Source organism: Ischnura elegans, chromosome 8 (genome assembly GCF_921293095.1).
Source record: "Ischnura elegans chromosome 8, ioIscEleg1.1, whole genome shotgun sequence".
Classification (NCBI taxonomy): domain Eukaryota; kingdom Metazoa; phylum Arthropoda; class Insecta; order Odonata; family Coenagrionidae; genus Ischnura; species Ischnura elegans.
Genome location: NC_060253.1, coordinates 47,400,007 through 47,412,170, shown reverse-complemented (window position 1 = coordinate 47,412,170; position 12,164 = coordinate 47,400,007). Strand labels below are relative to the sequence as shown.

The window sequence follows — 12,164 nt, the reverse complement described above, 5'->3', positions numbered from 1 at the left end:
TTAAAACATTGTTAATTAATGTTTATTGAAACACATATCAAAACATCAATGGATCATTTTCATCAAAGACATTTAGTTGTTCTTAATGCACTAGAAAAGATGTCTGAAAATGTTTTTGTAAAGATTTAATGATGAGATTTACATTTATAACTATAAGAGGAAAGTGTTATTTAAAATACCCTGTCAAACAACAACACTGAAAATATCCACACTAAGTCTCTTCAATGACTTGTGAATATTTGAAGGGAAACAGACAACAATGGAAGAAGGGCGTAGGAAGGACAAAAGTGATATGTACGTGACAAGAGCATTCATTAAACAGTTCATCATTTGATGACCTCAGCCCTTCTATATCTACTCCCAGGCTGCAGCCAGAAAATTTGTTGGGGATTAAACTGGGAGGGTTTCACCTCAGGCTGTACTGCCCAAAAAGTTGGGGGGGGGGGGGGGGGTTTGACCCCCTGGCTATAGTTTTGTTCCTCACAACATCACCATCATTATACTCATTAACATTTCAACAAGAAAGTACACAAGGAAAATGGGTTGTTTCCTTAACCGCGAATTTGATCAACTATGGGATTCAAAAGGAACTTTGGCACAATAATTCATAATGATGCTAGTTGAAATCATTTCGCCCAAGCTCCCACATGCCTAAAGACACAATTCCTCAGACTGCTCTCGGAAAAGATATAACTACCCTTAAGTTTCCAGGAGACTAGAAATTCTGTTCTGCTGTGAGATGCACGTAATCATGATATCAGCACATAGCATCAACAGGCCAACATTTTTCCTCATTGCAAAAGTAGATAGTTGGCCGAGGGAGATTTTATATAATTGTGTTTTCTGATTCTCTGGCCACCATGTGTGTCGGTACGTATTGATTAGAGCAAAAAATAATTCACAAATCCTTCACATTATGGAACAAAAGACTATTGGCATTGCAGTCAATAGAGTGATACCTTTGAATATCTACATATTTTCACCACACTCACCCACATTTTGTGATTAGCAGTAGCATTACTGCAGCATTCACTTATGCAAGCATCACTTAACTGTGGCGATGAAAGTTGACTGACCTCAAGAAAATACCCAAAATTTACATAAATGTAAAATTTGAGCAAAGAAGAAAAGGTTTTTCTTACTAAGAATCTGAGGAAATGGGTTTGGCAACAAAAGGCACACATCAGAAAATCAAATTTTAAGCTGTAATTCAATTTACACATCATCATAATGCTGCTTATATGACTCCCAGAATCTCAAGTGAGGAAGCATCTTGTATCACTCATCACTTTATGAACAATTTATCATTTCATGCCAGAAGGCCAATCCATTGGGCCATTTCCCAGGAGTGTTAACTTTAGAACTTAATTCTTTCCAATTTTTTTTCTGGAGTAGTAAATACAAAACGAATTTTCTTATTATTTTAAAAGTACTACGGGAGTAAAGAAAAATTCAGCTGCAACACGTTCACAGTAAGTAGGCCTCAAATACATTTAAGAGTACAGACATAAAATTTCTTCAACACACCCACTGCATTCTTCATGGTATCTTGGTAAAAGAGTCTGGCTGTGGAAGGGTATAATGACTTGATCTCCTAAATGCTAGAGGATACATTTACAAAGGATATTTTCAGGCAGGTTAATTTTTGGAACAATATCCATTGATAAAAACACAATCCTGTTCAGATGTGATGGGTAGGATAGAAAAAGAACTTGAAAATTAAATTGGGAAGCAGCCAATTAAAAATTTGCATTATATATACAAGGGTCACTTGAAATGTTGCCAGAATTCCAGATCTTAGAGTAGTTACAAACTGTATTCAACTCTCAGAAGGAATAACTGCCTCTAGTATTTGTTCCATTCCAACATTATTCAACTAATTATGATCGATTATCTGAATTCACATGCTGAGTCCCTAAACACATAAATACACAACTATTTTCCAGCAAAAATTCTAACTTATCCTCACAGCTGTTTCCTCTAATGGACTGTTAATTATGCTCTTTTAGCTATTGTATTGACTGATGGATAGCCACATTTCAACCAAAGGCCTTTCATATCTTGGTTTTCAATGTAAAACATGCACCAAATTGGGGAAATTATTTTCTTAAAGTAATAATTCATACATAGTTTAAGGAAAGGGATAGCTTGTTCATTCACATTTAGGAAAAGGGACAGCATGGGAGGGTTTTTGGTTTGAGCTATTGGATACATAGTGTTGGGAACCTGAGTGAAATGCATAGCATTGCAGTGACAACAACAATTGACATGCACTGTGTAAATATTGCACTACTGCAGCCTTGCAGCCAGTTCTTGTGTAATACAGAGAAAAAACGAATATATGCAAATATGAATCTGCTTGGTCTCTTGTGTGTAGGTTAAGTAGCTATGTACCATCTAAGTTTTAATAAGCCCATCTGGCTATGAATAAACATCCATTCCTGAAACTTACTTGAAATCCTGAACCAAACACTTGATCAGTTTGGACTCCTGATTTCATAGAAATATCAAACAATTTCATCATGACTTGAAAATAATGGGTGGAGTAGCTGCAACTCCACAGGATAATAATGTGGTGGTTTCCCCTCACATGAAAAATTCAAATGTCAGTTGGTGGTGGAAAATAAGATGGAAATATTTTGAATGTTTCGTGAAAATTATATTCCCTTAGTCTTTTCATGGAACTTCCTTATAGCATACCAAAATTTTTTCAATATATTCTTCGTTAGTGGCAAGTTTCATAATTTTTAATTTCTAGGATGAACTGGGTTCTCATACAACCTAAAAGGGCTCATTAGGTACTGCTTTTTCTGAAAGATATTACTATCGTGCACTCTTTTTCAGGGGGATATCATTAAAAAAATACATTTATTGTATCTTAATGCTTAGCAGTCATTTTTCAAGGCAATTTAAAAAGTTGTTTTATAGCACAGGCACAATGCAAAGGTCCAACACAATCTCCTTAAAAAAACACTTCGTTCTGAAACGCTTATCCAAGGAAACCTTGAAATGGATATTCCTTCTTTTATAATGGGGGCATGACAATTTCAACTTTTACACCTTTGAAGAGTAAATGTTCTTAAGTTCTTTATCAGCAATCATCTAAAGCTCAGCACATCAAACAAATATTCAGTGGTAGTATATCTTTCAATTCTATTCCATTCAAGTAAAATCTCAAGTTGATAGAGCAGGTTTAAAGCTGCACAGTTCTTTTTTGTTTTCACTGTCTATAAAGATTAATATCTGTGAGATGGGGTAGCAAAAATGTTGTGCTCATCAAAAGAGTCCATATTTCGACTGCCATTATGTACGAAAGACTTTCACCGACTAAGCACCATCAATATATTAGCCATTGAGAATGAAGACTCAATTTTTCCAAGGCCAAGGCCATACATAACTTTCAATTCACTGCATTTCCAAAAATTATACATTATACCCCCTCAGCTTAAATAAAACTATTTCTCGAAAATGTTTTTGTAAACCAAAAAGATGAGCACTTACCTAAGTACTGGGTGAGTAGCTACCTATAGCAATAGCTCCCACACAATGAATTGACGGAAGAAGTGATTGTCTTAATTGAAAATGTTTCTATAAACATTTTTCTCTGTCAGCTAATTCAAAAGCTATGGAAATTAGTCACTATAATGAGTCATCTATTTGAAGAGACGTTAAGAAATATGAATTGATGAATTTTGATTAAACAACAGACGGGTATAATTATGACCAATAACTACATACTTTGCTAAACAGTAAGATGTAAAAATTAGGTTCAAAATTTAAATAGGCAACGAGAGAATCTTTGTTCGCCAGATTGAAAATTATGGAATGAGGAAAATGAAAAACAGCACTGCCATATTTCAAAGTCAATGTGAGAGTCTAAAATTTTACTCCTCTGTGAGAAACATAATCTAATGAATACCTACACTGAACTTTCGCTATAATGTTCAAAATTTTAAAGAAGGACATATAAATAACAAAGTGAGTTTTTCAGAGAATGATACTTATAATTTCCATCGCAATCTCTTTATATTTTCATACCACTGTGGATGCTGTAAGAGCAAGAGGAATAAAGGTGAAGTGGGCACATATACAAACTTATGCATAATTGTATCCACTATCTTTTACGAGCTTTGCAAATAGTAAATTGGTACACGTACTCTGGCAATGAAAATAAAGAGTTCGATTGACACTGACAAGGAGCACTGAGGCTTAGCTTACTAAGACAACAAAATGAATAATGTTCTAACATTCATCCTTTGGAGGTATATATCATATATAAAGAGAAACCACAATTAGAATAATAATTTGCTGTCTCATTAGCTAGTAGGTATTAGTCTATTGAAATTTTTGAATATTTTGTGTAACTCACAAGATTCCAAAGCAGTTATAACTGTGAAAGGCAGACAAGGGTTTCATGCTCCATTCGAATGGATCCCTGTAGGCTGCATGGTCAATTTTTGCGTAGCATCCATAGGGCACATATCATCTCACAAAGACCCTAATTTTTGCTTCATAACCATCCATCACCTGAAATTTCTGCAACTCAAATTATGAATTAGCTCATTCTCGACTACTCCAAATTATGGATATAGGTGCATCTATTCTATTTCACGAGAGGGACATGGCTTGGTCACTCAAGTGCAAAAATCTCTACACTACATACATTGTTACTTTACAAAGAGGACTTTCCAACTGACCCACAATTTGTTGAGAGAGAATAAAAACACTCGTATTTAAGAATGCATATCATCAGCCCGGTCATCAATAAATAAAATATTTGCTGGGCACATATTCTCTGCCTAGTCTGTTCTTAAATACCCTATTTAGCCTCATTGAGCTACTGAATGATAAATAGCATGAAAGTGGCCAAGGACTGACCATAAAACAAAACATCTACGGACAAGTGATTGTCATTTGAGAGAGGATACAGCAAAAATTCATGCTGTTGTGATAAGGGAAGAATAAAAAGCTTTGAAATGAGTTTGAATGTTTGATGTCCTACGAAGAAACAAAGTGCAACAAAAGGTTAAGGCACACAATGGATTGGTTCACGAGTCACAACTTCTTCTCTCATAGAGGAATTGGAATTCATAACACCTTGCTTTGATATATTAATTATAAAATCCAAAAATATCCTGAAATCATTATGCATGAAAATAATAGAGAAAAGAGTTAAATTGCACATCAGTGATATAGCTACATAATGTTTAAATAAAATAATATGAATTTGCTGACAACCTAATTCTCTATTTCCTGACTCAAATTCAAAGTTGACAAATGAGAGCTGAATGTAGGGCAATGAAGTGATAATAGACTCCACACAAAAAGTGGAATACTATGATTCCAAACTATTTTGAGCTAAATATTCAATTATTTGGGTTGAACATTACCAAGAGTTGTGATTGGCCTTTTGTACAAGGAAGTAACCACATTTGAAAGAGAGAGAGAAAACTCAAAAGCAACAGATGAGAACTACTGCATGTCAAGAATATAAAAAGTCCCTGTCGTGTGATGCATAATATCTGTATTGGTGACAGACGTCGGAGGCATTTAGAAAGAAGACTGTTGTCAGTGTGAGTTGTTGTCGTCATTGCTGTTGTTGTTGAAAGAGACAAGCCACCCAGAGGGAGAAGGCGCCGCAGAGGCATGCGCAGCAGAGGAGCATCCACGCATGCACGCAGGGCGCACTCTCGGAGGAGGGAAAGGAACTAGCTCTGGCATGTGGGGGGAGGGAGGTTTTTGCATAGTGGGTCATCCCTTAAGGGGCAGACCCATCCCCACTCCCCTCGCCATCCTCCTCTGGGTGGCTGGGGTCGGGTCATCTAACTCGTCCCGATGGCGATCGCAGGTGGCTGCGGATGTACCCCGTGCGGTAATCAATGACGTCGCGGCGCTGCCCAACCGTGGCTCCATGCCGCTGCCTCCTACTCCACCTGCAACGGGGAAACAAGTCTGAGAAGAGGGACCAACAGTAAATTGCTTGAGTGTGGCCATGCAACACTTCTTCAAAACGTTATTTCCTGCCTTAATGTGGTGACGTTCTTGCATCCAGATCATAGTCAACTCAAACATTCTTTAGATATTTATGAGATGGAAAAATTTTGTGTACTCACTCTCTCTTTTAAGAATATCACATTTAACTTTATAGGAATTAAGCTCACATCAAAGAGTGATTAATTCCATTTTAATTCCCCTGATTACAAATAATAATTAGTGAATGAGTTGCAGCTCAGCTGTTTTCATGGACTACATGTAGTGGAGAGCCCATCATCTGAGATAAAGGCAGCCAATCATTGAAAAATATACATAATTTGTTAATTCCTTGAAGTTTTGAATTTGGTCTCCATACCATTCATTGCATTTTATGCCAATTCTATTGAATTATTCATTGTACTTCTTGCAGGAATGGCTTGTGAGAAGATAAAAGTCAGCAAAACCTTACTCAGATGCAATGTGTTGCAAAAAAAATTGAGCAGCTAAGCAATGTAGATGACGTGGCAGCTGTCGGTGAGAGTAAATTTAGAAATGGTATGAGGAGGGAGAGACTGGTTGACACAATTTAAAGAGTGATTAATCAAATGACACTGAAAATTGGCATTACCCTGTGTAAATCCAGAAAATTATCTAACAGATGATCCCTGAATTATGGACAAGAAACATACTGATACATGATTCATACTGACGTCAAATTCTGATGAATAGTTGAGTCGACAACTGGAATGGCTGTTTCACCTTCCAGAAATGTTTAAGGTTTACTTCAAACAAGTTTTCTATTTCCAGAAAGAAAGGAGAATATGATGGTGTAATGAATTACTTAAACCCGAATAGTCTTCGATGTAGAAGAAAACAATTTGATGATATATTTCTATATTGTTTTGAACAATTACATAAAGTGCTCAACTTTATTATCATTTCTCTCTTTCAGAGTACCTTTGGTGAATGCCAGACTGAGAAATTTTTTTAATGTTCCTTATCTACTGAATAATTACTCTTTTTACATGCCACTGTACCGTGCAATGAGAGATGCAAATAAAATCTCAAGGGACATTGACTTTTTTGCCTCCTCTTCAAGCACCTTCAAAAGATATGTGAGAAGCAATGTTTCTTGACCGTTTTGCCTTATTTTATGTAATGTAATATCTATATTCCTATTTAAAATTTTTCTTATTTCAGTTGTTACTATTGTCATGACATTTTTATTTGAAGTTTTTCCTTTACACCCTTGATGTTTCTTTTTTTCTTTCTACTTTGAATACTTGTAATCAATGTACAACAACATAAAGGGTTTTCTTAATAACCCGTTAAATAAATATATTACTATTATTTCAATGCCCACTGATTCTTTCCATGCAATGATTAAAAACCAATTACTTTCTGTAAATAGATGCCAGTATTTTTCATCAATAATGTCCTTTCATTCTGCCCATGAAACTTCCTAAAACTGTTGAATTGAGGTTACCTAATTATCCTTACTTAAAACTTTTGTTTGTGAGAACAATCAGCTTTTAAACACTCTCAGGTAAGCCCTTAGATTAGGAACTGCCTACAATTGGTATCTCTTACAAAAAGAGTTATAAATGTGCCATTGAGTCGAAGACACATACAATTTCAAATTTATGGAGTTATGCATATCTAAACATTGTAGCTTAATATTGCTATATCCAAGCCCATACCTGAAAATGCCACAGATGTTATCTTTACTCTGGGAACTTACAGGACAAGAAAAGTATGTATGTACCTGCTCCAAATACTTTAATTACCTAATGAATGTGTTATTGATGACATCATTCATGCAGATGCTATGTCAGCAGCAGTATGAAAAAGAATGATAAGGAGAAATTTTCCCTCCTCATCCTCTGGTGCCACTGAATTTCCTAAGAAGTACCTGATGTTTTCTAGAGAATGTGTTAAGCCCTTTTCACTGAGTTCTCCCAAGGCTCAATCAAATGATGGACATAGAGGACTCTACCATGGTGAAAATCAAGACTACTACATCATTAGCAAGTTTATGTGATCTCAGCCACAGGGCGTTCTCTAATGGCATTATGTGTACTTCTTCCTTTCATTCCCTTGCTTCTTCCTTCACCTTGACTCGTGCTGACAGGGGCTAATGAATTTTATAGGAACGAATGACCAGTGACCAATTTCATCGATAAAATATGGCAACAATGACATAGTAGAAAGAGAACATTCCAACTTGTGAATGGGGATTAACTTGAAAACTAAAACCACAGATAGTATTTGCTCCCTTGGAACAACACTTTCAGTCAGAACTCCCCGAAGTTGACAGTCAAAATGTGAGTGAAGCACATATAACTGCAGATTAGAAAGCAGCTCCATTGTTCATAGATTAAAGGCACAAGTCAAGGCTTGGATTGATCTGTACCCTATCTTCTTAAAAAACTTTGAGAAGACTTTGCCAGGTAAGAGTAAAACATTCGTTTGCCCTCATAAGGACAGAAATGAAGCATGGTCCCCCCAAAATAGGAATCTATCAAGGGATGATTCAGAAACTTAAGGGCTCCATGTTCATCATTGTTCTCTTAAATGACCTTAAGGCTCTCAGCTGCAAATGAAAATTAGTTTTTCATCAGTTTTAATAAACAGTCTTGTTAAAAATATAAGTAGTATTCCTTAACTGTTTTAAACAATCCATTCCATTGATTCCTAAATAAAAGTTGCATTAAAAACTGCTTTGTTATGTTATATTTGATTAATATATGAGGATTTCTTGATTGAAGCTTTCGCGGCTCATGATGATTAAAAATAAGTCACATACGGGTGTATGCCGCATGTCGTGATGGAGATAGCCCCGGCGTTTCGCGACCGACTGCTGGTCACTTTTTCAAGAGAATAAAGTTTTTAAAAAGTAAAAAATTTTCATTATTCCCTTGAAAAAGTGACCAGCAGTCGGTCGCGAAACGTCGGGGCTATCTCCATCATGACACGCGGCATACACCCGTATGTGACTTATTTTTAATCAATATATGAGGAGTTTGTTCATGTTGGTTCAATACAAAATATTCCATTAGTTAACCCATACCCACTCTGTGGTTGGCTTATAATTGGCCACTACAGCCTTTATGGCCTCAATCCCAATTTATCAGATGATTAGGAGGGAAACGGTCAAGAGTGGGTCTCATTTCAGTTTTAGGTATTAATGTTTATTGAGTATGCAGTAGTACTTTATGCTACTATGAATTTTAATGCTTTATTTGAAACTAAGACAAAGAATGACCCGAGCAAATAATCACTACTTATTGTTTTCACCAGACTAAAAGGGGTAGGAATACTATTCAACTATGGTACATTACATCTTACTAAACACAATTCAAAGCCATCAATACAAAAAATACTAAAACTAGGAATTATGAACCATATCACATGAGTTATTATTTTCAGTGACTAAAAAATTTAAAAAATTTGAATGGGAAAGAATCCTGACAAGTAACATTCGATAATTTAGATGCTGTCATCAAACTAAACCCAAATAATGGCCCAACTTTGTTATTTATAGTCTTCTATAAGTTTAAATTATATTCTTCAACATCATGGAAGAAGTGAGCTGATCGTAGATCACAGAGTTTTCAAGGATACAAGGATGGGAGAAGATGAGATAATGATCTTCAATGGCTCACATACCGAATCTGTGTGCTCAGCATGAATGACCCTGAAGTAAGTCATATTGTTTATATAGTCAAAAGAACTATTGTGTGTTTTTTTGGTTAACTCATCCTGTTTAAATTTATTGCGGAAGATCCAAAGTCAGCGCAAGCAGGCAGCCATTTCATTCATATTTCAGTGATTACAATGCCTTAAAAAATGCAAATATAATAATATACATTAGCAAAATTACTGAAAAAGGCACCTGCAGATATAAATAAAATATTTTGCAAAATGAAATGATCTACGAAATCTAAGATCCTTATCTTCAACCAAGACAAATAGCATTACCATAATATTACAAATTAATAATAGAAATCAATACATAAATATAACTTTATCAAAACCATGCTCACCACTATTATTTCATTTTTGACATTATTGAAAATGCCATGCTTACAACAATGAAATAAATGTAGCTCAATACACGAATGATTCTAGGTGAAAAGAGAGAGCTTCAAACAAGGATGTCTGAGGCTCTTTGATACGTGAGTGGGGGCACCACCACATACCATCACCAATGTAGGTATATACTCACCTAAAAGGAGTAGGTGCAACGAGATGAAAACCCTCCATGCATCCACACTCCAACATCTGAGTTTGTTAGGTGACATTCCACTAACCAGGAAAATATTACAGGGATTGCTTGGGAAGCATGTGGGTTGCCTATACTTATATTTTTCTATCACTATTCACGCAAATGAAAACCATACATTTAATTGAGATGGCTATATATTTAATTTGCCTAATGTTGAAAGTTAAATTCATCATACTTTATTAGCAGACATTATGAAATGTAACCATAGAGAAAAATGCAGTTTCTCAAAATAGATGCACATGGGCTGGTGGTGTACTCAGCTGATGTATCATGGGCCGTTGCCGCAAGGGGAAAAACTTTGGGCAATATTACTTTCTGTAATGTCTGGTTCTTTTCCGGCAAACAATAGCAGTGTAGATTTCTCGGGTTTTGCACAGGCAAGGTCCTCCATATCTCATTCCAACATTTCGACAAACAACTCACCCATCGTCTTCAGGGATTCAGGAATCCAATACCATCTCCTCCATTCCTCGGGATATTTGTAAAAATACCCTGAGGAATGGATGAAATGGTATTGGATTCCTGAATCCCTGAATATTATTATTATTATCATATTATTATTAATATTATTCTAAGGGCGGTTTTTTTTTAAAGGTATATATTTCCGTCACCACCTTGTTTTATAGATACATCAATATATCATCATTATTCTTTCATTTTCTTCCATTTTCATTCATTTATTTTTTCCGTTCAATATCTTTTCCATCGCCCTTCCACTCTCTGAGGGGAAGGGCCGCGCACAGGGGAGGTCCGCCGAAGGGGCTGGTTACCGCAACCTTGGACCCCATCCCTCCATGCATGAGGCCCCCCCACCTCCGAGTGGCGATGCCCCAGTAAGGCTCCGCCCTTGATGTTAATATATGGTTGCCCTGAATATGATGGGCAAGTTACTTACGGAAATGTTGGAAGGAGATATGGAGGACCTTACCCAGTGCAAAACCTGAGAAATCTTCACTAGCATTACTTTTTGCTGGGAGAGCATTGCCTTTCATTATTATGGCTGCACATCTGTCAGCATCTTTTCACAGTAGATTGCCACTTGCACATATACCTAGAAACCCATACGCTTATTAGTATCCAACAATTTCTGGGCACTAAGTAAATTCTTGAAGAATCCTGTAATGTCAGCAAGAGTCTCCTAATCTTGCTTGGCATCTGATCCTTTTGCTCTATGCCTGGTGGCTCAGTTTTCAATTTATCCATACTAACTTGCCACTCAGAGAGACTATGCAACTGCACTTCCCAACAATGTCACACCCAAAAATTTTCATTTTTCCTCAGATTACCAAAAAGAATTTCCCGAATTGAGTTTCATTCACAGGATTGTCTACCCTGTCTGATGGATCAAGCACATAATTTTTTGAGAGCCGCAAAACGATGCATACACACATATCTTACGCTGCACTTGCTAGTGCTTTCACAATAATAACCAATTTGAAAAAAATTAGTTTCTTTGTGGCGAAAAAATTAGCATGCTGCAATTCGCTGATGACATAAGTGTGTCAGAGCAGAGATGAGAAAGGGACCTGAAGAAAATTATAACAATTAAGAGTAAGACAATGTTAGGTATAGGCAACAAATCAATATGAAAAATAAAATATTAGCCTGTAGTAAAAGAGACGAGGTGAAGACCAACCTGAAACTATGAAACCAAAAACTTGAGGTGATGGAATTCTGCCATCTGGATAGCTGAGTGACCAGTAATGGACGATGTACAATGGAAATGGATACTAGAATAGCCCAAGCAAAGCAGGCTTTCTTCAAAAAGAGGAGTCTCCTAACAGCTGAAAATATGAACATTGCAGTAAGGATGCAATATTCCTTAGAACTTGCATTTGGAGCATTCTTCTTTCTGGTAGTAAGGCATGGTCGATAACAGAAGCAGAAAAGTCAAGTTGGAAGC

General features: G+C 36.2%; 1 protein-coding gene across 3 annotated transcripts in view; it reads right to left on the bottom strand.

The window, feature by feature from the left end:
- The window catches only part of LOC124163338 (putative thiamine transporter SLC35F3), an 85,310-nt gene continuing 73,146 nt past the window's right edge, over nucleotides 1-12,164 (bottom strand). For all 3 annotated transcript variants that reach the window (XM_046540172.1, XM_046540171.1, XM_046540173.1), the window contains one exon: nucleotides 1-5,933. In XM_046540172.1, the coding sequence (XP_046396128.1) occupies nucleotides 5,819-5,933 (115 nt within the window). In that variant the 3' untranslated portion in view covers nucleotides 1-5,818. The remainder of the gene's footprint in view (nucleotides 5,934-12,164) is intronic.